Here is a 27,962-nt window from a genome sequence, read left to right on the forward strand (position 1 = left end):
AGGGGAGAGGAGGGCAGGAGACAGCGAGGATGGGTTACACCCACGGCAGTGAGGTTCATTTTCCTTTTCCGCACCCCGTCTTCAGCCGCTCCTGCCTGACGGGCGAACTGCAACCGCGGTATCTGCAGCTTGCTGAGTAAAAGTTGTTCCTCAAGCTGTTGATTACGGTTAATTACCATTAAATTTGCCTTAAATGGATCCTAGTTGTACTCGTTCACTTCGGGGTGGCGGCTGCCAGGTGCGAAACACAGTGGCTGCCCCGGTGCCCTGAGAGCGGGGTGGGTGGGTGCGGGAGGGAGGGAAGGAGGGAGGGAAGGAGGGGGCGGCCGGGGCGGCGGCGCCATCTTGTGGGTGAGGGCGCGGGGCGGTGTCCGCCGCCGCCACCGCCCCTCAGGCCCTGCCCGTCACCGCGGCACGGCCGGTCTGGGGCTCGGTGGCCCCCGGCGCTCAGTGTCCCCCCGCCTCAGGGGCTCAGCTGCCCCGCCCGGTGCGGGTGGACTGCCCGGGGGAAGCCTTAACCCACTGACTCAGGCAGAGCTAACATGGTCTCTCTGCCCTGGTCCTATGTGAGCCCCAGGCACGGTAAGGTGGATGTTCTCCTGGAAGGTGTCAGCCTGAGAAGACAAAGGTGTGCCTCCAGGCGAGTTTCTGCTCGCCCCAGCTTGACGCGCAGGAAGCCCATGAAGGAGAACCGTAGGGAGCCCCACGAGGCTGAGGCATGGCCCCCAGAGTGTGTCAGGCCTGTGGTAATTTAGCCCCGGGAATCTTTCCAGCAGGTGAACAGAGAAAGAGTAGTGGGTGATTTCTGAGGCAGACTCGTTTTGCTGATGAAAGGGAATTAGAGAAGTGCCCCCTCCCTTCCCCACGGTAGTGTCAACACCTTTATTCTTCTGTTTTCCCATCAAGTTCCTGATTGTTCTCTTACCTAAAGCAGTTCGATGGGTAGAAACATAGCGAGGGCATTGGCAGCTTTTGCATCGGCATCATCCAGCCCTGCTGAGAGGCACTCAGCACACAACAGTGGTAAAAATGCTGGCAGAGGTACGGCCCCGCTTGCACTGGCTCTGCTGTCGCTCCTGCTGCCAGACAGAGGGAAACTGTACGCCTTGGAGTCTGGGGTTAGAGGAGTCAAAGAGATTGTGAATCCTCAGAGGTGTGCGTGTTGCCGTTGGCTGGCTTTCCAGCAATGGGGGATTGAGCTGGTCTCTGACAAGGCAGCAAATCCGGAGCTGCCGTGCTGGGGAATGAAATGCTCTGTGCAATCAGGCTTGTTGAGTTGCTGCAGCACTTCTCTGCGCCAAGCGGTGTTTCTCTTTTGGATGGTTGTGGTGTTAAATGCTTCAGCAATAAAGAGGCTTTGTTGTGGTCTCTGCAGCGTTGCTTTTGCCTTGGCTAGCAGCAGCCTTTTTGTTTGAATTAATACTTTCCCTGGAGTTGGCTGTGGGGGCATGTGTGGGCACATGTGTGTGTGTGTGCCTTTACTTGTGGGTGTACATTGGACACAGCTGTGAGCAGGCACTTATGGTAGGTGCAGCACTTGCCCAAACGTGTTGCTGTTTTCGCGTACCAGAACAATGTGCCTTTCCTCATGGTTGGGAACGTTGGCCACCATTGGAGGCTTTTAACAGTCCTTGAGTGAAATTAATAGACACTTTTCCACCTACAAGCAGAAACTGTGGCTTGAACCTAGCCTAATCCTGTATTTAGTCTCAGGAAGTGTCAGCATTCACTGCATTAAAGGGAAGACCAAGCCATACGGATCCTGGCCAGTCAGTGCTGCAGCGGGGTTATAGCTGGCCAGGCAGTTCCCTCCTCGTCATGCTGCAGGGACCGGCTCACATGCAGCAGTGTACTGTATAATGCATGAGTGAAGGTCATACAATGACCTATTGCTATGGAGCTTTGTAATTTATTTCCTTTGGCACAGGTATGCTGGTTAGTTCCACCTAAGTTTCAGGGCGATCAGTTCAGCCCCACTACAGGCTGGTAATAGAAACACACAACTCCCCGGCTTTTCCTCATCTTCCTCCCATTTGTGTCTCCAGGGTTAAAACTCCGTCCAGAATCCCCAGACCAAATTGAATTAGAATTTAACATTCAAAGATTCAGGCTCCCTTTAGGCTCTAAGGAACAGAATGTCATCCTGTCTCGCAGTTAATAGCTGCTGGGTAGTCGTTTCAAAGCCATTTCTTTTCAGTGAGCTCTACCATAGCAAATCCCAGCAGTGAATGTATTTCTGGCCTGGCTGTGCCTTTAATCCCACAGCTGAGTCTTATGTGTGATCTCTTTTGAAATGCTAGATCTTTTTTTTTTTTTTTTTTTAATTCCAGACAGCGATATTTCTAGACTTGGCATTTCGAGTGGCAACAGGGTTGTTTATAGGAAAAGAAGAGAAAGGACAGGAGGACGATGTTGACCTGGCAGCTCTACAAACCTACCACACTTAATCCACTTATCACTCTGAATTCCTGAAGCAGATAAATGCTGATAACAGTTAAAACACATCACTGACAGGAGCAGCATGTTCTGTCCTCTAGAAATACATCAATGCTGAAAATTGCAAAGCTGTGTGCTACCATGGGGATGAGTGTGATATAAGAGCCGAAGAAGCCCTCACTGTTCATCCGAGTTCTTCTACAGGAAGGTAGTGAGCCTTTGCTTCCTTCTCCCTCCCTGCTCTAACTACCTTAAGATGCTCTTCAGGCCTGAGAAATGCTGCTGAGCACTGTTGTGACCCCAGAGCCCCCCAGAGCCACAGCTGCCTGATCTGTGCCTCCATATATGAAATACCAATTGGGCCCCAAGTGTCTTGTTACCACTCTTGATTGTCCTTGCTGCTCAGCGTTAAGACCTGTGAGGAGCAATTTCCAGCTGAGACCAGCCCCGTCCAGCTCACATCAGCATGTCTTGGGGAGAGGAGTTGGTTTTGGCTAATCTGAGCTAAACCTTCCCTGGAGGAGTGCAGCTACTGCACCAGCCTTGCAGAGCCACACAAAGCCACTTGCTCCTCTCCCCATCTGTCAGGGCTCTCACCAAGGTATTGGAGCCATCCCTGGGGTCAGGGGGCCACAGTGGCCACGGCTGCACACCTCCCCCTGTTACAAGACCCCTTCCTCTTGAGGACCTGTCCCAGGCTGAACAGGAGGAAAAATGCTGTAAACCAAAGGTTGTTTGGAGCAGACCTCACTCCTACAAACTCTGGATGGACAAAACAAGTGATAGTGCTTTTGATGACTTTTGATAGATGCTTTTGATAGTGCAGTTTACAGGCTCATCTGCTGCCTTAGGTCTTTTCCCCCATGGCCATCCCCCACCAGTCTCCACAGCACAGCACCCCGTGGGAGCAGGCACCCTTGAAGTTGCAGCAATGTGCTTTCTTGTGGATAGTGCAAATGTCTCACAAGAAGTGCGAAAGGAGGAAGCTGCCTAGAGAGAAGTGAAGATCTCTCAGACATTGGGGGGGGGGGAGTTTATGAGTCAGATGCTGCTCAGCTGTTGCATTGCAGATGTCTTAGCTAAAAACAAGCTTTTGTTGAAATCAAAGACTCTTCGTGAGTATAGGCGGCAGGAGCCTCCCACAAAAAGAGAGTTTTCTTCTTCAAAGGGCTCTCCTTAGGTTTGACTACAATAGATTACTTAAAGCTTGCCTGCATTGCGAAGCTGATTCAGAGCCAGCATGGTGTGGATTTGAAGCATCCCAGCTGTTAGGGATGAATTTGCTGTCTGGTTGTTCTCACTTTGTGAATATGAGTGCCTTCCTCTGAAGGGACCTGGTGGAGGAGTTGGCTGTGGAGGGATGTTTTGTGGAGTCAGGAGTACAGTGGAGCCATTTCTCTGTACTGACTGCTGATGTGGGTACTGGTTTTTTGCACTGAAGACAAAACAGGGATCCCACACTCGAGTGTTCATATCAGTTTGGAGGGTGACAAAATTTGCTTTAAATGTGGGCGATATTTTACGGTCATCGGGAGACAAAGCTTGTGTGTTAAAGTGCTTATGGTCTAATGTTTGGACACCCGCTGGTAGGTGTAACACCATCGTGGTAGTACAGAAATATTAACCCTGGTGCGGGGAGGAGTCTGACTGAAAAGCAGAAGAGCTTGCATCTGCCAGGAACTGCTTGCCAAAAGCAGTGTGTGTACATCCTGCCTGTCCCTTCACAAAGGGGAGGGGATCAACCAGCTGCCCAGGCATGGAAATACCTGACAAATCCCCATCTCTTTTGCCTTTTGGATCTTCCTGTCTTGTTGTTTTCTTACAGCCTTTGACACCTATCATGGCCTCTAATCTAAAAGTCATCTTCCTCTTTCTTTGGTTGCTTCAGTGTGGAGGTAAACAAATATTTTTTTTTTAAATTCCTTTTGTTTACTCTCATGTTTTTTTCATATTAGAGCATTTCCAGCTGCTATCTTTTGCTAATTTCCAGAGATCCCCTCTAGGAATTTGCACGCTGCTGCTATTTCTGTCTTTTAAGCATTTCAAAGCTGAGAGAGCAAATCCTCAAGAAAGGGGAAACATGGGAGAAGGGTTAGATAACCTAAATAAAATGGTTTGGCTTTTTCCTTGGCATGTTCTTCTCAAGCTCATGGCTCCTGGGATACTGTAAGAAGATAGATCTCTCCTCTGCTTTGTTACAGCAGTCCTTAGCCATGTCTTGTACAGAAACTATATTCATGTGTGTTCTGCTGGGTAGAGATGAGGAGAAGGATGATGAATGATTTTGAAAAATATGGCCCAGAAGAAACCACTTGGGTTATCACTCCCACAGTGTCTGCAGGATTTTCTGTGATTTCTTTCCATAATACTGTTCCTAGTGTACACAGGACTGTGTGTTCACAAAGAATGAGCATGTCACTGAGGACTGTACTATATCTTGGTTGCTTTTACGACCAAGAACCTTTTTCTAGTGATGTAAGCTAAGCTCTTCCTTACTCTCAGGCTGTTGTCCCTGGCTATGTGATCTGTAGAGAATTTTCCTTAATGGATGTTACTTCCCAACAGTCCTTTCTGGGCAGTGGCCATGCCCTCCCTCCATTGTTGCCCCCCCACCCCTTCCTCAGTGCTCGGCATTAAGCAGCACGAAGTCTGAGTTTTCTTTTCCAATGCCAGATCCCGCTGTGCAGGGGTGATGCTGCTGTTGTGATGCAGTGTTAGTGCATGATGACAGGAAAGCAAGCCTGGCTGTGCTCTGGGACAGCTCTAATACCTTGTTATGAGCCTGTTCATAGATGCAGAACTCCAGGGAATCCCATCAAAAGCATGAATGAAAAGCCTGCCCATCCCCTACTTTCTCTCTCTGCCCTTTTTTCCCTCTTCTGTTTTCACATCTCTGAAAGAATCCTTCATTTCGTAAGAAGGCTTGTGTGTAAGTTTCTAGTTCTCTTTCTTAAACAGCCTCCTCTTAAATTGCTTTATATATGGTATCATGTCAACTGCCAAACAAGTAGATCTAGAGACTGCCTGATGTTAAACCCAGATTTGGCCGGGAAGCCAAAGAAATCCTGTACCCCAGGCTCCTTACCAGCCTGTGGCTCACTCTAAGGTTTTTTTACTTTTTATTAAACAAAACAGGGAGTGAACTGTGGTGTGGTTCCACTTCTGTGCTTATTCATTCTCTCTTGTAACTCCTGACGTCATTGTCTACTGAATTGCAGTGATAAATCACTTTAAACTGCCCTGTATGTGTTAGGAGGAAGCACATGAAGGGTGTGATCTTCCATCTCTCTGCTTAAGATACTGTCACATATAGATACTTAAGATCTGCAGTCCTCTGCAGATAGTTCCCATATCTGGCATCAAGGCTTGTACTTTGCTGCCCTTTTACAGCAACAAAACTTTGGAGTGATTAAGCTGTGGCTTATTTCTCATGGCCCCGGTGCTGGCCCCTGTACGGAATATGCAATTTCCTTCCCCACTTGTTTTTCAGAAATACACAGTGCCACTGGTAACACCCGCTGACGTACAACACCTTCACTGCCACAGAGTCATCACGTGGCCACACGTAGATGCCCAGGCAGAAGCTTGTAACTCAAGAGTTCCAGGAGATGTCTAGCTAGCATTTGTCTTGGAAAATCGCTTTCTACTCACCCACTATAAATACAGTCTCACACCACTGCAAAATCAGTTCACTTCCTGCTTCATTTCCTGTCTCTCTGTGTGCTGGCGTTGTACAGAGGAGCTCACAAGAGAAAAGGGGAAGCCTGTGAATGCAGCAGGCTATCAGAAATCAGACAGCAATTACCTAAGAGATGTGGCAGATCACACAGGGCACATGCTCTGAATCACTCAGTTTCTGACAAGGGCCAACACTGGGCGTGCTTCTTGGCATATGGTTACTTTCCGTGTGATCCTGTCTTTGGGACAGCTGTCTTCTCCTGACTGAAAGTGATGTTAGGTAACTGCTAACACTTATTACCCTTACAGGGGAAAATGTTGATGTACAGCAGAAACCTCCAATCCAGGTTGCGCTGCTCAAGGAAGAAATATCCATCCCCTGTAAAGTCATCTTTCCTTACATGCCGAAATACACCAAATTTTCAATCTGCTATTACTGGATTAATTCACTGGGCCAGAAGACATCCATCTATAATAGGTCAGAAAACTTACCCATTCCTTCTGGAGAAGAGAATAAGACTGCTGCCATACCTTACGACCACAGAATTGTGCCGCTTGAAAAGACCTCTTCTACTGGCACATACTACTGCGAGGTCAAATGGAATGACATCCAGAAAGTGGGAAAGGGAGTGTTTGTCCTTGCTAGAGGTAAGTGAACAACCAGAAGGAAGGGCAGGAGGTTAAAAATCAGCTGGATCTGGCTGTGAAAATATGGTCTTTGCTCTTCTTTTCGTCTGCCCAAACATGAAATCAGGTGGGAATAATGATTCATGCCCAGTACTTACTGCCATTGGGGTTGAATGTGCCTTGCACAGGTGACCCGTGCTACTGTTCCCTATGGGGAACGTGAAGATGCAGTATTTTTTATCTGCCCTGCCACAGCCTCCTGGGAGTCAGGATCTATCCAGGGAGCCTTGGCACTGGGTCAGATGGTGCTTTTAAGTGCCAATGTTGAAGAGATAGTGTGGTTTGGCCTTCAGCACTATGGCAGAGGCAGCTGATAAGGTCAGTCCTTAGGGTGCTCACTGTAATGAGATGTACAGGTTCGGTGCTCACTGCTAGGGGCTCACAAACAGGTTAGGGACTGACTAACATCCCTCCCTGTTTTCCATGTGATGCAAGGGTTTGGTTGGTCTGTTAATGGGCAGACCGGAAAGCAAGGGAAAGCTTCATGCAACATAAGAGGAATGTTAAAGAAAAGTGATAAGGACGAGCATGCTGCTGACTGGCTGGATTTGCATTTCTGAATGCTGGATATGAAGAATTTGTTAGTGTAAATGCAAGAGCTGCAATGAAATAGCTTTGCTGCGCTGGTCAGAGGATGCCTACAGTACCCACCCTCCTAGTTTGTGTGGCCTGTGTGCTTTCCACCCTTTGTCTTTCTGCTCCTGTCACAAGACCTTTGCCAGCCTCTATCTGCCACATTTCTTGGCTCTCATAGTTGTATCACCTCCATCTAATGCACTATATGACATGGAGCTGCTTATAACCTGCCTCTTCTGTGTGATTCTGCAGCTTCACTCTGCTTTCTGTTCAATCGGAGTGGGTTTTGAAGGTTGTGTGCATCTCTGCCACCATGCTCTGCAGTCCTGTATTTTAGTTCTCTCAAGGCTTTTTCCAGGGCTAAAAACACAGCAGGATTGTAACTTCCACTCACACTGTAAACCTTTTTCCTTCTTTCTTACAGGTACAGGGTACATAGATACCTCTCATGGGTGGGAAATCCTTGTTACCCTTACTGTTCTTCTTGCTGCATTGAGCATCATCGCAACAGCTCTGCTTCTGTGGAAAAGAAAGGCAAGTTATAACCAAATAAAACCCAATACCTGACATGACCCATTCTAGGAATTAATTCCATTTGCTTTTAACTTGGCTGGATTGGAAATCCCTGTCCCGAGATTTTCCATGCTGGGTGTCTGCCTTGGTTTATTTTCTTAAGTTCAGTTTTTCTGAGAATAAAAATATTACAGGAAAGACAAAAGGAGTCAATAATTAAAGAAATTCTGGTAATTGTTTTGACTCCAGCATACTCTGCTTTAGAACAAGGGTTTGACACAGGGCAGCAAGGCACACTAGCAGTGTGCTGGCCCTGAGAACATTCAAGGAGATGTAGCTTTGTGATGGAATTTTGGAAAATTGCAGTTTGTGCATACTCAGTTGTGGCTCTCGTCAGTTTAGCAGTTCAGTTGTCTAAAACCCCTGTGAGGGGGCCTTACCTGCCAGTCAGACAGGTAATGTCCTGTGCACCCAAGCAAATCTGTTGCAACCCTGGTGGCAGGAGGAGGGCATGACTTTCCCTGTTTCTAATCCTCTTTCAAGATGGAGGTTACTCTGGTTCAGGAATTCTGCAGCTGCATTCCTGAGCTTGTGCACCATAGAAGAAAAAAAATCTGCAGTGTGGAGGGGCTGGGGACCAAAGCTTTGGGCATGAGTTTGGCAGAGAAACATTAAGAGGCAGAGAGAGAGGGAAAGGTCATGACAAGGATCCCAAGGAAGCATGTGTGGAAATTACAACTAACTGGGGAAAAAAAGAGAGGGACAAGGGCCTGAGGAGCAACAAGCTTTAGATGACTCTGCTTTGAGCAGAGGAAGTTTAGACTAGACAATCTCCAGAGACACCTTTCAACAGCAATGATTCTGTGAAGCTCATTCTGAAGAATGAGCCTGAGGGCGGAAACTGGGACTGGAATCTGGAGCAAAGAAGCACTGGTTCTCGGAGGAGGGTGTTAAGACTGGACTGACAGGGCCCCTTGGGTTAGCAGACCAGGCTGGGATAAGCTGGGTAAGGAAGTGGAAGCTGGGATGAGTAACTGAGGGCAAAGGGGAAACCAGGTGTGGGGAAGAAAGGATTTAGAGAGAAGGAGAAGAAAAGCCAAAAGCAGGGCAAAAGATCTGGATGAGACTGGGGCTCTGAGGAAAAGTGTCTGGAGTCATGATACTTGAATCTCTGTTGTTTGGGAAAAACCTTCAGCTCCTAGTACTGCCACCCTCAAGTGTTCAAACTGCATCCTCTGCATTCTTCCAGAGATCTCAAGGCTGGCTTAAAAATACCTGATGTCTTTTAAAACGGAGCTTGGGGATTGCTGTTTTCTGGGTAGAGTATGCCCCATATTTACTTGTTCAGGCTGCTCTCTGCTACCACAACAGCAGACTCTCTGCATGCATTTTTATGTGGAGGCTGTGCTGCTTGTACAGTCCTTTGACTCCAAGGAGCATCAGGCTTCAGCACACACAGTCAGAGATCATGAGGTTGAAAGCAGAATGGCAGCAGTTGGCAGACCTGCTAATCTCCTGAGACTTGCCTTGCCGGCAGCCTGATACAGGGGAAGGAATGTAAGAGGCAGAGCAAGTCGGCTGGAGACAGGCCCCCATCTCTGTTTGCCTAGACAGTGTCTCTGTGGGGATGAGGAGGGGAGGGCAGTGTCACGACTCGCCAATTGGCATCTCTAGGTTTTGAGGTGGGCCTGTCTTAGACTCATGGGCTGTCCTTGGGGCCTGAAGAGATTGTGCAGTCATTATATTTGCCCTCCTGCAGAACACAGCCCATATTTCTCACCACAGCTTGCTCAGACCTGCTGGTTTAAAAATGTTTATCTTTAAGAAAAGCTATTTAGCATCCTCCTTAGTTACTAATGGACTGGAAAGCAGTTCATAGTTTTCATGTGATGTGAATATAATCATCCCACTTCTTTCTGAATTAGAACAAAGCAAAGCCTTCTTCCTTTTCTGCCTCCTCCCTTGCTTGCTGAGTTTCTCTATGTGTGAATGGAACACGTTCAAGGAGAACTCATCTGATGCAAGAAACATTTCAGAGGAAGGCACCTTCTTCCTTCAACCCCATGCTGGACTTGCACATTAGTGTATCACTGACTATATGTCATCACTAATGCTTGTCTGGTGCTCTTCCCTAGGCCCTGCGTATTAGCAGAAGCTTCCCGGCCAAGTCCTGACAAAAGTCATTGCATTTTGCCTCTCTGGAATTCCCTTGTGCACTATGAAGATGGCCCTACTTTATTCCTTGTCCTACAGCATTGTTCTGTGCTGTAAAATACTTACACCCTTCGCCCAGCAAAGTTTCAGTGGTGAAAGTGCTTTATATGTACACACAGAGCCCAGTTCTCCTTTCTACTGCTCCAGTGTAAGTCATGGGACTCCTACATGTTACCCTGTGGTGAGGAGAGTGACCAGCATGTGTTGTGCAGACACTGCCAGCACTCTTTGCTGTGGAAGCATTCAGGAGATGTGCAAGCAGCTGGCTTTGATACGACATTGGTGTTCATTTCAGCTTTGGGGAGATTGTGTTTTCTCCAAATGTGTCATTTGATGTCTTGTCCCGAGCAGGTGTTGTGCCCTAGAAGGAGCCAGCTAAATATCCTGAGACAGAAGGTGGAAACTCAGCTCCCTTCAGCCAGCCCACCACCACCACCTCCTGTCTATGATGTGAGTACCAGAATCACCCTCCATCCCTTCTGTCTGCATCGTGGTACAACTATTCCTTTCCCTGCCATGGTAAAAACAATGCCAGTATCATGATATGAAACATGAGCAATACCTGCATACCAGCCTGGTACTGGTGACCTTGCCCTGCTCAGCTCCTCTCAAGACTGTGCATGTTGTGTGTCTCCATCCTGGTCCCAGTCATGGTCTCCCCAGTGCCCAAGCCTTGCCCCATGCCCTGCTGGGCAGCACCCTTTCCTCTACAGCAAGTGTGGGGCCACAGAGGGTTCCTGGTGGAAGAGGTAGAAGAGTCTCCACAAGTCAGGAAGAAAGAGGGTATTTCAGCCCCTCTTTGTACTGCAGAGTGTCTCAAGGACATGCCCTTCCCAGCTGGAGAATGATAGCTGGGGGCAGAGAGACATGTTCCCCTAGACAACCCCAGCTGTTTGGAGTTCCTGCTATGGTACCTACACTGATGCCAGTGTCACAGACCATTGCAGTCCTGAGCAGGCTGACTAGCTAGCAGGGGGAATAGGGCAGGAAGAAAATAAAAGGAGTCTCTTTTTTGAAGCATTTTCCTTTTCATTGCATCCTTTTCCATTTCCCAAACTGGGGAATGCCAACTCTTCCCACTCCTCGAGCCCAGTAGCTGCAGCGTCATAAGTAATAGAATTGAAGTGGCTCCCCTGAAATGCCAGGCCTAGACCTCAGCTATCTCAGGTAACCATGACTCCTAATCCCATTTACAACCCATCCAGCTCCATTTAAAATGGATTCCTTTTTTGCCTTTTACTGCCATGGGAGGGCTGCTCCACTAAGAAGGGAAGGGTTTGGTTTTTTTCCTTGTGATCTGTGGGATGAACAAGGAGAAATAAAATGAAAGTGAGTAGAGAAGGATGTTACCTGAATATTAGGAAGCCTTTTTGTCTGTGAGGTCTGTAAGGACTAGAAAAGTCTCTCCAAGGAAAACCTGTAAGCTCTTCTGCATTAATCATTTAAACTAAACAAAGTGAAGTTCTGGAGGATGTACTACAGAGAGGAGCAAAGCTCTGCCAAGGAAGCAGGAGACCTGATTGGGGGCAGATACAAAAGAGGGTAGGCCTGCCCCTTCTCCTTCTCACTTTGTGGGGGGGAGGAAGGGGCACCATTTTGTGGCCTTTTAATTTTTGGAGTAGTTGTTTAAAAGAGAGTACTATGTATTGTATGTGATACGTTTGTTCTGGGCAAAAAGCAATGCTTTGGGTAAAGGAGGTTGCAGGTCATAAACCTTTTCATTTGTATCAAGTAATTTCTTTTTAATTCGGGCTTATAAAAATCCGAATGGGTAGTTTCCTGCTGAAGTGGATGATTTCTGCAAGGAGACAAAAAAAAAATCAAATCCATTTCTCGCTCAGTCGGCCTCGTCATGCATCCTTAGCTCCATCTTAATTACATGTTTCATCATGTTGTTCTGTTCAGGCTCCACTAGGGCTAATATAGCAAGCCAGCAGAGCCAGCCTTAGGCACAGGCAATCCCAGGAGCTGGCTGGGCCCCAGTGCTTCAGGAGCCCTATGGACCTGGCCCAGCCGGCCTTCCCCTGGGCTGTTAACCACACACCAGCTGTGCAGGGCTCCTGGCCAGCCCGGTGTGCAGGGCAGGTGGCTCTTTGGCAGGGCTGCAAGCAGCCTGGGACCATCTCCTGTGCGCTGGGGAACATGAGCCCGCCCACTTGGAGGGTCCTGTATTGTGGAGCAGCTGCTGCGGGGCGACTCGTTCAGGCATGAAGCAGCAACTCCCCGCAGCAGACACATGGTGAAAGAAGGGCTGCGAGGTGAGGAGGGGGGAGCACAGCCCTGTGAGGTGTAATGGGGTATAGAGGGCAAGAACCCTGGGGTGGAAACCTGTGTTAGATGGGCCCTCAGGAGAGGTGAGGGGAATAGAAAGTCGACAAACCTGATTTCCTTTGAAAGATGACTCTGGTGCCCCACTGCTAAATTTTGTGGGAACTCTGCATAGTGTAAACTCAGACCTGCAAACTGCATTTGAAACTAGGTGTGTTGTGAAAATCTATTGGTGTTAAACTGGGTGTTCAACTCGGTTCTTAATTCATGAGGAGGGAAGAAATCTGTGGTCAGCACTGGGGTAAACTAAGGCAAGGAAAAAGGAAGGACAAGTGAGAAGTAACTCCCAGTGATAAGATAAAGAGGTCAGAGATTAGGGGACTGGACAGGAGGCCATCACGTGCCAGCTGTGCTATCTGTGGGGAAGCAACAGGTCAGAGTCTGAAAAAAAGTCAAGTCAAGGAACCACAGTGTCCTTGCAGGCCTGGAGCTGGGAGCAGAAGCAAGAGCAGGCAGCACTGGACATCAAAGTAAGGTCTCGGAACTGGCTGGTGCAGCTCATTAAGTACTCTCTGTTATCCTACATGGCAGCAAGGCTCATCTCTGGTGTGGGAAGGGTCCTACCATGCCTTTTGCAAAGCTCTGCTGCTGAACAGCCCTGGGAGCAAATGCCTTCCCCAGTGGCTCTTCAGATGCCACTATTTACTTTGTGGTCCCTGGGAGTGGGTGTATGCCCTGGTCATGAGGGGGCAGCTGGGAAACCACTTTGTTCTCTCTATACTACCAGGTGTTCCTTGACCTCTCTGTCATCCTGCAACCCTGGAGCTGCTCTACCTCACTGCACTAGACCCAAACCTGTATATCCTCTGATTTCCAGCTTAGCTGCCTAGTTAACGAGCAGCTTGGAAATAACAATCTGAGGGCCTTGCTTCATCTGCTTTACACTTCAAACAAGCTTTTTTGAGCAGCAAACAGAACTCCTGTGGTGCAGGTGCAGTCAGGTTCCAGAGCACAGGAGCTTTTCCAGGTGTGAGGAAGACAGGAGGCTGCTTGGGGATGGGAAGGAATCTGTCAGCAGGGAGGAAAGTAGCCTGTGTGCCTCCACTGTGACAGTAGCAGGTGGTCAGTGACCAAGTAAAAGTAATTAACTGCAAATGGTAGTTGGAGACACCAGCTTTCCAACTGGCCAGCTAGCAGTGTCAAACAGCCTTCATGGGAAGAAGGCTTGTGGAGGCAGGGAGTCTTTTTCGGAGGTTATATACCAAAAGGATCCTTTTTGCTTGCAAGTGGCTTCAGACTGGAGCAGTGAAAGAGTCTGCCTGTCCTGCCAAGGGGACACAGAGCCAGGCTACTAGAAGTGGAGCACGCAGGACAAGTCCTCACTGTGAGCATCACAAAGAGAATTGAAAATGAAGATGGGGAAATTGGATTTTCTGTGTGCACATGGGCACATGCGAAATCTCTGTGTGGGCAAGTGGGGTTTTGGGAGTAGGAAGCAGAGAGGTGAAATAATTTGACTGTTCTGAGAGAAGGCATGGGAATGGCAGAGACGTGTGGTGCTCCATTCACTGTGGCCCCCTCATGTCTGAGTGCCTGTTTATTCCAAGGCCCCCTCCCAAATGTTGCTCCTGTATCATCTAGTCCTGTTCAAACCACTGTTATGCTGGCCATGATCCTGAAAGATGCTGAGTGTTTTAAACTCCAGATGAAATGATGAGGGTTCAGGTGATCAGCAGCCCCTGAATCAACCCTCTGTGTTTTGCTCATCCTCCTCTCTGTGTTTCAGGGCGCCTCGCTCCCTTTGCAGTCTCTCCACTAATACCATCTGCCCCTCTTGCAGCCGGAGCTCCTCCCATCTTCCTGTTGCCAGAGAAACAGCCACCTTGGCAACCTGCTGTCATCCTTGAAAAACACATGGAAAAGTCCTCCCGATTGTTATGTTTGATCCTTCAGGCAGATCTGGAATATCACTCAAACTGACATGCATCTCCTGTGACATGATTACCTGGGGGACAGCGAGTGCATATGCATGTAGGGCGCCTGTGTGTTTCTCTGTGTAGCTGTGTGGGACCACGGTTATGTTTGAGGGCCTGGGAGCATATGGAGTTTTTTTACTATTCTTTGCTCACTCTAAAAAGAAAGGAGAGTTCTGGCTTGGAAAAAAAAAACAAACCCAGACAATAAATAGGAATTTTGTCAATGCAGGGTTTCTCATTTTCAACAGCACCTGTGCTTCAGGACCCCCAGCCTCTCCCCTTTTCTCACCTTTGTGTGCCTAGAATAACCACGAACAAGGGCTTGTGGGTGTCAGGCACCTAAACAGTCCTGAGTGATGCAGAACACTACCCCTTAGCCTTGTCCCCATGGTGCACATCATCATCCCATGTGGCAGAGGGGTCTTTATTCTCCATTCTGCGACAATTTGGAGCAGAGGGAGGCAGGGGCATTGGCATTCTTCTCCACTGCCTTACACAGGGTAGGTAACATCAAAGCCTGTCTCTGTGAGCCTGAAAAAAAGAAGATGATGCAGTTGCACTGTAGGGATTTCAGAGGGAAAGGATTTTCTGTTTGCCCAAGTTCAGGTAAGGAACTTCAAAATTTTGGAGATGGCAGGGGTTTCTAAAAAGTATCAGGCGTGAGATGGGGAACGACCCAGTGCGTAATTAGTAGTCTTAAACCTAAATAATTTATTTGATCCCTATTTTCTTCTTTTTTCCCCTGTGCAGAGCCTGGATGTGCGGCAAATTGATATCTATTCTGTCCTCGAGAACAATACAAAGAACCCTTCACTCAAAAAAAATCCTCCAAGAAAGGTAAGAGCTAGGGCCCTATTCTTGGAAAGTTCCCATATGCACTGAGCACATGGAGAAAGAAATCCCATAGAATTGCCATGACCTGGCAGGCAATAAGTGTGTCTCCAGTCCCACCAAAAGGGGAAAACAGGATGTGGCATGCAATCGCCAGCTGGGCTGCACATGTAGCCTATCTTCCCTCTTCCAGGAGAACCCTTGCTCCTGCAGCCTGACCAGTTTTGGCACTCACAGTTTTGAGCAGATGCTTTGCTGTATGACATATGCTGAAAGGCATTGAGGGGTTTGGCATCACTGCTCCTCTGAACAGGATGGACATTCATGGAGAGTTGGGCAGATGCTGGTCCCCACTATTGCCCCTTCCAGATTGTTTTGACAGTTGTGAAGTCCTCTGGGGTAAAGGGATCTGTGCACCAGCAGCAGACACTGGACGCAGCTTTCCTCTCACCAGCATTAGGCACCTGAGAGCCATTTCATGGTAGCAGAAGCTAAGATGGTCTGAGCAGAGGCTGGGTTGATCCAATCTCTGTGAGCTCTGGGGCTCAGGAAAAGGCAATGTGCCTATGTTTTGGGCTTGTACTAAATTCACTCATTGTGAAAACAGATGCAACTAGGAATATGCAGGTGCAAATCAGTTGTGGGGGCCACATGAAGCAGACCAGGAGTCCACACAGCCTTCTACCCTGCCTTTGGCAGGTGTCAGCTGTTTCATATGGACAAAACTTGCATCAGGCACACCAGGGAACACTTCCTTCCTGTCCTCAGAACTCTGTTTTTCTTTTCTTCTCCAGACTTCTTATCTGCTTAAAAAATATATATGCACTTCTAATGTTAGAAAATGTTCCTGAAAAATGTCTCCTGCTTCCTCCCACTTCTGTCTTATTGGGGATAATTCCCCTGGTTTCACCATCCCCCTGGTTCATGAGTGCATCTCATTCCAGTGTCTGAGGCATTTTCACAACTCCCACCTTTGAGGAAACGGTGGTCTAAAATCAAGCGACCTCTTTTTGTTTCTGCTACTTGCCACATGGTCTGGTCCCACAGCCACTGGCTGCCTGCAGTTACTGCTGTGGCACCACTGTGGTTGGTGGTAGCAAAAACAGTGGCAGGTCTCTGATTACTGAGGAGAAAGGATTGTTTTATATAGGCTTGTCTTACATGATGCACTGGAAAAGACAAGAATCCCTGGGTTTGTGTTCTTGCTGCATTTTTAATTAGTTGGATAGGGTCCCTCTTCCTGGTCCTGTTTATTCTTCTGTATACCTTTACCAGCTACCCCTTTCGAAATTATTCAGTCTGGGTGGCAAGATACAGGATGTGTGAGGTTTCTCCCTACCAGGGAGCTGTCTGAGCTGTGCTGAGTTGTTTGTGTGTGGCCCACACCATTCAGCTGCTGCTTAGAGGGACAGAGGGTCTGTAAAACAGAGCAGCAGCAAAGCAACAAAGCAAGAGCAAAGGAGCATTTCTATGTGAGCAGGTCTGGCACTGGTAGTCTTGGCCAGGGTGGGGTAAAGGTCAAAGCAGAGATGGGAGAAAGAGAGGAGAAGAAAGCAAGGAGAGGGGATGAGATGAGCTCTCACACCAAGTGAGAGTTACCAAGTGTCCTCAGTTCGTGTGCTGGTCTGAAGGAAGGGAAGTGTGAGTGGCAGGGCCTTATGATCTCAGCAAAGGAGAATTTGACTGCACTTTCCACTATGGTTGCAAGCACCTTGATCAGCTTCCCTGAGTCATCGTGGGCTGTCACCGCCTGGGACACTCGTCCTCCAGCTGGCTTTTAGGGTATTTTCCCTAAGAGTGAGACTTGTGGGTCAGTGGGTTTGGCCTGTGAGTGGGAGCTGAGATTGCTGAACAGTGTCTGACTCTGCTGCAGAGGGTCCAGCCTAGCCTTTGCTGTGGGATGCTGCACATAGAGGGGGAGCTGTAAAGGGAAGCGGGGCAGAGAACCCCTGTGAAACAAGAGCATTTGCATGGACCGCTGGCCAGTTTGGGTAGCAAGGGGTTAATCCCACATGCTTTGGAGGTGCCTCCTCTCAGCACTTTTGTAGTGTTTCCCTTTAGTGGTGGCAACAGAGAAAATGCTAGTGTAGGTAGAGCTCAGTTCAGCCGGTGGCATTTCAGCTGCTTGCTGTGTAACCTTGCTTACAGCAGGCCTGTGCCACACAGCACTTAAAATATCAGTCTGTCAGCGCCTTGTCTACACGAGGAACGGTCGTGAGGAATAGACTCAACTGTTGAAGAAACAGGATTGAGGAGGTCAGGGAATTCCTCCTTCACAGAATCCAAAGTGATTTATTTTTTTACTGAGTCCAATTTTCCCTCCCCTCCCAGTCTGACAGTTTTTTTGGGGAAGAGTGACTCGTAAAGGAGGCATCTTTATCCCTTGGGCTGGATTAGTCACGTTTGTCTCTGGCGGAGCAACATTTCTCACTATAGTGGCTTCTGTTTCAGCAGATCACTTACAGCCATTTCTAGCAGAACAAACGTCAGTGCCTGCTTATTAAGAATTAATTCATCATCTTTTGAATGATTTTCCTCCATTTCTTTTTTCTCCTTTTCATCATTCTGCAGACACCTCAGAAGCAAGCAACTCTAGAAGAATCCTCTGATACACTGTATGAGAATATCTAACAGGGAAAGATATCTGACCCGGTGTGGACCAGACATCTTTCTGTGTGGCAGAGCTACTCTTACATCCCCGATGAGATGCAGATACATGCAGAGATCTACAGTAACTTCAGAGCACAAGCACGAGGGACTTGTGAACCCCTGGCTCCTTCTAAACTGCCCTTCATTAACAACAGAATGCATCTGTTAAAATCCCTGGGGGCTCAGTCTGCACTGATGCAGCAAAGCTATTTTGCGGCAAAGCTGTTTGATGCAAAAGAAAAGCTGCTTTTTTCAAGCACTTATCTTGGGAATGGGCAGTATGTGAAGGTTTGTCTCACCTGCCCGGGCTGAAATACTTAACTCTCGATCCTCTGCAAATGATAGGACAATCCAGAGATCTCCCTACTTGCTGGCTTGAAGTTCAGATCCTAACCTGCAGCAGTCTACCTGATCCTGTGCTTGTGGCTTTCCCGAGGAGGCCTTCAGGCCTACATGCATAGTTTAACCAGATCCAAGCATCTACCTGCCCATTTTTCCTTTCTCAGGAACCCCACAGTGAAACATGCTTTCTCATAATCTGCTAATCCCATCAAGTAGTCACAGATGCCTGCTGTGACCATACTCAGGCGACTCAAATCAGTGCCTCCAAGTAAATGCTTCCTCTTCAGCAATATAAGCAGTTTATGGTGAGGACTGGATGCACTGACAGAGATAAAGGTGGAGAAAAGGAAAACAGAAAATATCCCTGCCTGACAACATGTCTCAGTGACAGTGCCCATTCCAGAACAAGAAAGAGGAACAAGGAGGTGGGAACCTCAGGAAACTCCCTTGCTGGGGCCACATGAGCCAGGCAGGTCTGGGGCCAGGTTCCAGCCCAGAGAAGTTCAAGCCAAGTTCCCCAGTTTCCTGCTCTTCTTGGCAATCGCTTGGGATTTTGAGCCTCTGTGGGAGCAGACACGGTACCTCTGGCCCACCAGAACCAATAGGTTTGCCTTTGTTTCAGCTGGCTGGTGTACAAGGGTATAAGGCTCCTTTACCCTGTCCCCATATGTTATTTGGCCAGGGAGACCAGTTCTGAAATAACTGGAGGGAGGAGAAGTGAGGCCTTAGAAGTGAATTTTCTATCCAAGTTCTTCTCTCCCCTGTCAGCTGGAACTTGCCTACCATTTCTGCTGATGCATATTCTAGTTCTGATAGAGAAGAGGTTACATTAAATATCCATATAACACGATCAAACCAGCGGATCAAAAAAGCCAAGGCTGTTTTATCTCAGATTAAAAAACAACAACAAAATAACAACCAAACAAACCAACCCAAAATAAGAATATGCAGCATAACTTGAGAGGAATCGTAGAAACCTCTTTAAAGAAGAAGATCAAATTAAAATTGAGCTCCAGGGTCATAGGACCCTCTCTAGTTGAAGATAATGTTGCTATGTATCAGAGATAGAGGCTGTGGAAAATGTCTCCGGGGCCTCCAACCTTCCTATACTATGTTTAAAGAGATAATCCGCTTATTGCTTTGCTCTTTTTATTAGAAGAGATTTCAAACATGCAATTTGGACTTTCTTTAACCACAGAAAAATGCTTTTTCTCTTCCCAGTGCTGAGGAATTCATTTCAGAAAGAGCAATGAATAGACAGCATGGCTTATTAGATCTGTTTATCATTTGTTAAGAGATTGCAACAATTATAAATAAATATTTTTTAAATAAAAAGTTTTAGATTTTACTAATCTGAACAGGAAACATTTGTGTTCACAGAAGAGTTTACAGATATAACAATTCCTTTCCTTAACAAATTTGAAGAAATGATGAAATGAATTATAAATATATTGCAATATGGCAATAAAATATTCAGCAGAAGCTGGTGGATTAGATGAAAAGTAAAAACTTTCAAAATAATGATGCTTAGGTTTTGTGTTTTGTTTTTTAAATTTTATAAATGCTAAAAATACTGTGTGCTGCTGGAAATTTCCTGGCAATGATCTTGCTTTGCAGTGAGTTGATTTGTCTTGTCTTTCTGTTACCTTTTTAAATAGCATGTTTCTTACATTTATGCCTGAACAATTCTATATATTAAATAGCTGAAGCTGTTTAAAATGAAACATGAGAGAAAGAACAGTATTTGGAATGGAAAATGCTATTCTAGAACAGTCAGTGCTAAAGTCCTGGAAGAATCACACCAGGTTCTGATCAATTAAGTGAAAAAGTAAAAATTTCCAAGAAACACTGGCAAGTGTGGGGATTTGGGCTGTGTGCCAAAACTTGTCAAAATCAGGGTGGGGGGAAAAGGGGGGAGGGAGGGGGAGTCGCTGTGTTGATTTCAATGGCTTTTGGGTTGGCCCTGCAAGGAAGGGTAGAAAGCTGCTTTGTGAGAGAAAGGAAGTTTAAATCTGTGTAGCCACAATCTAAAATCACTTCTTTAGACTCGTGCGCCATGGGCAGCACAGCAGCGACAGAGCGTGTGAGAGAGAAAGGCATACAGCAGAAGGCTGTGGGAGCAGGGATGTTTCTAAATGGTATGGAGGTATTTCAAGGAGGTATGAGGAAATGCCTGCAGGCACAGGTAGGAGAGACTAGGAAACATAATTTATATAATATTGTTATAGCTACTTTGTAGCAGAGATTTGTTCAGGAACAAGGCAGTCATTTAGTCTTTTTGTCATCATTTGGTCTTTTTGTCTTACCTGGCTCTATGGCCCATGAGAATAAGTGCAGAAAATGCATATTATTAGCAAGAGGAAACAAGTTGCTTCTTTTGAATGTTGAGCAATTGGGGGGGAAAAAAAGGGGAATTAAGGATCGGCTCCCCCAGCTCCACAAAGGGGAGAAGCAGTGACTGGCTTGTTGTGTTCACCCTACACATTTTGCTTTAATCTGAATGCTGAGAATCGATTTGTCTTAAAAACTGTGTCCATAAGGGTCTCAGATCCACTTGCTTCTCCCAGAATGGTGTTGTTATGCACAGAGCAGGCTCTCTTGTTATAGTGGTATAATCTTTGATTCCCAGGTGTTGAATTATCCTTTTCTACTGACAGGATTCCAGGGAAGTGGAGACTCGTTATCAAAGTAAACAGTGGTGCGAGGTGGAAATGCACTGCTTCCCTTCTTCTAAAGGAGGTCCCATATTAGCACTAGGATCCTTTACCCTCTTCACCAGGCGGGAGCCTTTGGTCCCGAGAGATGCAGTCTCTCACTGTGATCATCCTCAGTGTTATCTGGCATTGCTGCAAAGGGTGTTGGTGACACTGATGTCATCTATTCCCTTTAAATCGACTCCTTCATAATGCTTTACAGCAGATCCTAATTTGAGAAGGGGAAAACCAGGGTGCATTTGAACGGTTCGTTGGTTTGTTGGTTTGATCCTTTTCTGCCGAGGACAAGCTCTTGCATGGGTACCGTTTTGTCGTATGACACATGCAAACTATATTTTGCCTTTATCTGTAAACAAGACCTTACTGTGGTGGATAACGCCAATGAAATGTATGTCCAAGGTGTTCTCCTTCATCACTTCTGTCTTCTCTTCTTCAGCCTTCTCAGGGATGTCACTATTGCAAATCAACTCTAAATACCCAGCTAGGGCTGATTCTTTGTCAAGGTAGATGCTTGACTGAACAGCACCCAGGAGAAATGGTTATTACTGCTCTGGTTTGCACCGCTGTCTCAGCCAGCAGTGCCCTAAGGGTGTGCAAGTCTGGGCCAAGGGCCGGAGTCTCTTTTTCCAGCTGGGCTGTCTCTTGGAAAGACCTGATGTTTCTTCAGCCCTTGGCCATGCGATATTATGACCCTGTGAGACAGGGATTTAGGGAAGGCAGTGAGTAAAGCCACCAGATGGTGCCCTAGGTCCTCTCTGCTCTCTTTCCTGTCCCCTGCGTGCCCACATCCCCTGCCAGCTTCCCTGGTAACCCCCAGACCACAGGCTCCCAGGGGTGCACAGCTACAGCCATGCAGAACATCCCCAGCTGTGACTGTCTTCAACCTCTGGGGCTGGTGACTCTGACACTCCTCACAGCTCTGCACCATAACTCAGGTGCCACCAGCACCTGTGAAGAGATGAGGACAGGACAGATGCCCCTCCTTTGCATCCATGAAGTCTGGAGCAATTGCCTCATCAGATATCAATGTCTGCTGTCTTGGCACAGGGCTGCCCATGCAAGGGACAGGAGAGTGGCTGCTGACACCATCATTTGGTCAGACTGGTGTCTGAAATGCAAAATTGGCCAGATGTTTGGGGCTGCTTGGAGCTGCCACCACCTTCTTTAACTGTTTGGAAATGGCATCTTATCTTGGGTTTGGAAAAATTTATGTTGTGTCCATTATGAAAAAAACCTTTGCACCATTTGCTGCTTCTCTTCTTTACTATGTCAGGAAGCTGATGAAGGCTCAGACACCACTCTTTCTGTGTTTTGGGATTCTGTGGTGGTCAAGATTTGCTATGCACAGTGAAGTTATCATTGAGAGTTTATAAATAAAAAGGAGCAGCATCGGTGATCTCCAAGGGAAGAGGAGAATGTGAATCCAGGATCTTCTATTGCTTGATTTTAGGGCAAGCCAGTTTCCGCTTACTGTGAGGGATGAAATGTTTTTCTTTGTTAATGATAAAATAGAAATGCAGGTTACTATTAGTAACTGGTATGTTACTAGGTCCTTCCCTAATACTACCCAGTCCTGTAAACTGCTGGACTGTGTTATGAGCTGTGGATCTTCAAGGTTCACAGCATCAGTGCTGCAATGGTAGAGCTATCTGGGGACAAAGGGTGATGGTGCTTTGACAACACCAGGCAGGTTCCCAGGAAAAGTGATACAGCAGGACAAGCTGTCAGCTTCTGAGGCAAGGACTGTTTTGGCAGGATTGGGAGGGCTCCTGTTCCAGGAGGGAGGCTTCTCTTCACTAACCGATGAACCTCTCCTGGAGCTCCTCTTTTCCTTCCCCTTTTTGAAATATGTGGGTTGTGTTGTATCGGTCTGGGCCACGTGAAGATTTGGATATACAGCTGGTAGGGCCAGGCAGGTCAGCCACCCTGCCTTAAGGAGTCAGAATGTAATTATCCAAATTGGAACAGGGTGAACATGAAAAAGCTAGCATATGGGCTTCTTCAAAACGTTATGTCTTTTAATAACCTGTCAGGGCCTCTGGTTTCTATCCCATCTGAAAGATTCGTCTGCCTACAATTTTGTGCCGTGATATCTGAGCACTTCCAGGGGTAATAATTGTACCCAAAATACTCGTAGCACAGGGAGCTTCCCTCCCTTGTGAGAGAATTAGCACTGTAATGTCCGTAATGGTGCTTTTGGCACTGACACGTGCCATTAAAATCAAAGGTTGCAGAAGTTCTTGCAAGGCTCAGTATGTCATTTCAGCTTCATATATGGAAAAAATGGAGACTCAGGAACTTAATGACTTTTCAAAAATTGCAGACGGTCAAAGTTGAGGTTGGGAACAGAATTCAGGTTCCTATGTTCTTATTTGCACCAGGTTGTCCAGGTAGGAGCCAGTAGCTGGGAAGGTAGGAGCTGCTGAGCTCCTTTTAGTTTAGGGGGAAAAAAGTTTCTTCCTGAGTCACCAGCACCGGTTTCTGCAGCACTTTGCTTTTCATTTTTGATTTCTCATGCAGGTATCAATCAGACTCACGTCTGTCTGGCTGCAGTTTGTTTGCTGAGGTAGCAGAGCTGCTGGAGAAGTTACTCCTCTCTTTTACGGATGCATCTACCATTTTGGCACTAGGTAAAGCTCATGAGAGCCAAATTACCATAGAAAGCCAAAATATGTATGCTGCAGTTCCCCAAAGAAATGTTTAGAGAGGGAGTGTGCTGAATTGTTGCTCATTCACCCCATAAAGTCTTTCTGATTCCCGAAGAAGTTACTGAACTTGTGGAGAGGAAAGCAAATGGCTGCAGCTGAGTTGCAAAGGCTCTCTCCACTCGCAAGGAGGGGAGGCAGGAAGTCCCTACCATTGCACCAATTAGATCTGGAGAAGGAGGTGTGAGGAGAGGTGATAATGCTGATAATTACATGAATGGAAATGCTTACCATTCTTTTCAATGTTTAAAAGAAACCACAGTTTGAAGGTGATGTAATTTCTGCTCGGTTGGGTTGTTTATTCAAGCAGCGCTGTGCTGGCACATGGGAAGAGAAAGCAAAACTTCATCTCGGCTCCTGCTCTGGGGATTTCTGAATGCTTCCAGACTCATTCAGGTCAAGGCAGGGTGTGAATCCGAAGTACAGCAGCTCTTCCAGCATGGCCCTCTGTACAGACCCGCCCTTGGCTAAGGAATGTGCAAAACGCAGATGGGTGTTCTGAAGGAAACAGTTTAATAGAAGGAATTGTAACTCTTCTCCTTCTCCTTCCCAAAAGATTTAAAATAATCTTGCTGCCCATAAAAATCAGGTTAGCTATTTTGGGTTCTTGCAGAGCTAAAATGAATGCAGCATCTCTCATTTCCAGTCATGATAAGTCACTAGATAGCAATTCTTAATTGCTTGATTAATCATGAATTTTCAGAGCTGACAGTGCCTGTCCTAGCACTTAGAAAAGAGCTACATTTAAAAGAAAGGAGAAAGTGCTTCCTTTTTCTTTTTTTTTCTTTTCTTCTCTTTAAGCATAGCCTGCAAGGTAAGAGCATGAAATTACAGAGAGGTTTGTAACATGTTGTCCTGAGGAAGATGGACCATTAAGCAAAGTGCAAGTGAAACAGTCAGAGATTTGTGAGAAAGTAGGGGAGGTGATGAATTAATTTTAGCATATGCTTCAGCAATTCCTTACAAGACTATCTCAAACTCAAATGTTGGTACACTTATATTTGCACGTTAGGCCATGTTTTTTGTTTAAATAAATAAGCAGAAAGGTTTCCTTCATGAAGATCATGACATTTCTAAGTAGAGAAAGGCAATTTAAGTTCAACAGTTATGGGGGACTATACCCTTGTGTGCTTTGTGTATGGTTGGACTGATAATGATCACAGCACATGCCTCCCCTAAGGGGTGTTGTTAAAAAAAATATAGACCAAATCAGAAAGGACATTCGAACTCCCTAAAGAACATCTATAAACTTGTTAGGGCTTTTTTTTTTTTCCTTTCCCCTCCCAGCAACATGTCTGTGGCACATCCAGGCTGAGCAGCAACATGGTGTATCAGCTCTTACGTGGGAGCAACATATTATACTGTCAGGTCTCCTTTTCTGTATGACAGACAGGTCAGAATATATGATGGCACAGTGTAATGTAAAGGTGTTAGTGGTACTCAAGTTGTCTTTCCTATGGTAGATCTTATCTTAGTCTCATCCCTCTATTTATGGAATATTACAGCCTCTGAATTTTTTCTTTCCAATTAACTGCTGTATCTGGATGCCACAGGCTTCTTGGAAGAGGTAAGCGCTTGTCTTCTCAAAGATCTGTGTAATCCAAGGGAATGTATATTAAAACACAAGGAGTGACATCACTGCTGTTCCTTCCAGATGATAAACCAGAAAATCATAGTGATAAAAAGGAAAAATTCTGACTGTACACCTCCCCCTCCCAACCCCTCTGAATACAAGACTCCCTCCAAGGTTTCCCGCATGGTTATTTTGGTCTACAAGTGTCTCCAGTAATAGTGTGGAGAAGGGAAATTTCTACCATGTCCTGGGCTGAGACCTATTGCTCTGCAGATGTCCCAGTCAGTGGACAGTTAAACAGTCCCAAAGGCATATTGTCCTCATTTAAACCCTTCCTGCAGTCAGGGTTTCTTTAGTGGTTTCTTGTGTGCTTTGCTCCATAGTCCTGTGTGAATCAGGTGATGAGAGCTCCTCTGGGATGCTGTCTTGCAGTCTTGTAGATTAATGTTTTCTTTGCTTAATTTAATTTACATTTATATCATTTCTACTCACTCAGACAACCCTAAACAGTCTTTCCTGCTCCCTGGTGCTTCTGCACCCCTGAAGTTCTCATATGCAATTCCCATGATGCTCTTCACAGTTGTTATTTGGCCAACCTACACATGCTGTAATCCCTTCCAGCTTTTTTATCATTTTATGTTCCTCTTTTTTTTTATTTCCCTCCAAGTTGTTGACATGTACCTAGCACCATGTTGTCCAGAACTGAACATGTCTTCGAACTGCGGTCTCACCACTATATTAAAAAATGGGACTATTGCCTATATCTCTGAGAAGAGGTCTCTGCCTTTACAACCCCAAATTAAATTAACTGCATGATTTTTGCTGCCATATCACATTGCAAAAACATATTAAATCTGCTGTCTACTGTCTCCCCAAGGTCTTCTGGTATTTCTGCTTTCAGTGCTTGAGCACAGATGATTCCTCTCTTCACCTCAGTTTCTGTCTTTCAGTAGCTCGTATGTTGTACCTACTGCCTTTGTAGACACGTGGGATCATTCAGGGTTCCTCTTTGAGGAACAGCAGTGTGATTCCTTACACATAAGTAAATTCTCTCTATTTTTTTTTAACATGAAATAGTCTGTCTCCATTTCCCTTCCAAGCTGTCCCATGATAATCTGCCTCAGTGCAATTAAAAGGCGTGTTACTCTTTTTGGTTTCCAGATTTTCCTATTTATAACTGTATAGAGCGCTGGCCTGTATGTTAATAATCTGCAACAATCTGTTTGAACGTCGCATACTGAGGATCACATGTTGAAACTCTTTTTTTTCTGGAGAAAGGAAAACGCTGTTCTTTCCTTAGGAAATTTCTGTCCTAAATGTCAAGAATATGGATTAGCTTTTCTTTGCTGGGGAATGACATAGTAAAATGTTGCTTTGTGCTGGAGACTATTTCTATGGGTGGCTCAACAGTGAAATTAGCTTCCCTGGGAAATAAGGTCTATCACAGTAACTGCCATTGTCCTCATTTTCTCTGGTGTAAATGCAGAGCAACATGAATAGAGGAAAGGGGAAGAAAACCCTCATGAAGCCAAAACACTTTGCTCCATACATAATTTTCTTCCTAGGGAGAGAACAAGAAAAAGAAAAAGAAAAACAAAGTGTTCATGTGACAGATGGTAGTCAGATCAGCTAATGCAGTCCTAGAAAGTACTTGGATATTACGTTTAGGAAAATAATATAAGAACTGATACAGAAGGGAATACATTTTACCATATTCTACTTCATAGATAAGAGAATATGGAAGAATCGGTTAAGGCAGGCAAGACATTAGAAGTGGTATGGTAGCCGTGGTGGTCTAAAGATCCTAGGGAAGCAAGGTTTGTGGTGAAAGGTAATATCTTGTATTAGATCAACTGATAGAGCTAGAAAAAGCAAACAAGCTTTTGGGCTCAGGGTCTCTATCAGATCTGACAGAAAGCAGCAATATTCAAGCTAACTACAGGTTAGATACAATTGCTCTTAGTTTAATCTAATCATATTAATCAACTGGACCACTTGAGAAAAAAAAGGAGCACCTATGAAGCGGAAAGGGGTGTGAGCAGTGACTGACAGGCTGCTGTCTCTCTGATGGAGCACAAGTGAAAAAGAGTTGTTTGTGTTGGTGACAAAGGGAGAAGTCAGCAGGGAGGCTGTAACCAGCTAGGGAGGCAACAACTCTGTTAAATCCATGAGCTTTAGTATCGAGGGATTATAAGTTTTAATGCTGAGCTTTAGCTTTTGGGAAGGTTTTGTAGGTCTCCTTTGGGGTAAAGGATTGATGGATTCAAGTTGTTGCTGTCTGACAAATACCCCTCTATGTCCTTTACTGTCTGACTGTATGCGCTCGTTCTAAGGCAGCAATTATTCAGTTTTATTCACATGGTTTCTGTAAGGGTATCTCATGTGCTGGATGAAGTGATGAACTTTAGAGATTCAGGAAGAGTACATGCAGGAACAAAGAATTGCAGCATTTTGCTATGGGAGGAAGGGCATTGATGCTGTCTGTGAAGCAGTGCTGGCATATTTCATGTTTGATGCTCTGGTGGTATCTGATTCTATTTCTTAAGTTTTCATCTGCGGATTTGCTTCCTGTAATGAGTTGTGAACGGGAGAGCCTGAAGGTTAGGAGAAGAGACACAGGAAAAAACCCAACCTTTCAGGGACAGTAGTTTAAGAGATTTTTTTATGTGTGGATTTTAGCGTGGAATATTATCACTATCAGGAGCACGTGGTTGAAGGAGGGAATGCTACAGTAGAGATAAAAATAAAATAATAAGCAGAAAAACAGACTGGCAGAAAGCTAATGTGGTCAGAAAGCTAA

At 46.1% G+C, this 27,962-nt stretch overlaps 1 protein-coding gene across 3 annotated transcripts; it reads left to right on the forward strand.

Annotated features, from left to right (window-relative positions):
- The first annotated feature begins 333 nt into the window (after positions 1-333).
- On the forward strand, positions 334-19,691 carry NFAM1 (NFAT activating protein with ITAM motif 1). 3 transcript variants are annotated; one of them, XM_051784169.1, is made up of 7 exons: positions 336-644; positions 2,335-4,331; positions 6,424-6,762; positions 7,802-7,911; positions 10,456-10,554; positions 15,099-15,185; positions 17,751-19,691. In XM_051784169.1, exons 2-7 carry the CDS (start codon positions 4,193-4,195, stop codon positions 17,808-17,810), a joined length of 834 nt encoding a protein of 277 aa, XP_051640129.1. In that variant the 5' UTR covers positions 336-644; positions 2,335-4,192; the 3' UTR covers positions 17,811-19,691. The 3 variants fall into 3 exon arrangements, with proteins under 3 accessions (XP_051640131.1, XP_051640129.1, XP_051640130.1); XM_051784170.1 differs by lacking the exon at positions 336-644 and adding an exon at positions 721-776 and having other exon boundaries at positions 2,331-4,331; XM_051784171.1 differs by lacking the exon at positions 2,335-4,331 and having other exon boundaries at positions 334-776.
- The last annotated feature ends 8,271 nt before the right edge of the window (positions 19,692-27,962 follow it).

Source organism: Manacus candei, unplaced genomic scaffold (genome assembly GCF_025592945.1).
Source record: "Manacus candei isolate 608988 ecotype Guabito, Panama unplaced genomic scaffold, ASM2559294v1 h1tg000018l, whole genome shotgun sequence".
In the NCBI taxonomy this organism is placed as follows: domain Eukaryota; kingdom Metazoa; phylum Chordata; class Aves; order Passeriformes; family Pipridae; genus Manacus; species Manacus candei.

Excerpts from the sequence above, each read along its gene's own strand:
- NFAM1 (XM_051784169.1), top strand. The coding sequence starts at position 4,193 with ATGGAAATACCTGACAAATCCCCATCTCTTTTGCCTTTTGGATCTTCC. Across the intron at positions 7,912-10,455 it reads TGCTTCTGTGGAAAAGAAAG|GTGTTGTGCCCTAGAAGGAG; the intron begins GCAAGTTATAAC and ends TGTCCCGAGCAG. Across the intron at positions 15,186-17,750 it reads AAAAAAATCCTCCAAGAAAG|ACACCTCAGAAGCAAGCAAC; the intron begins GTAAGAGCTAGG and ends ATCATTCTGCAG.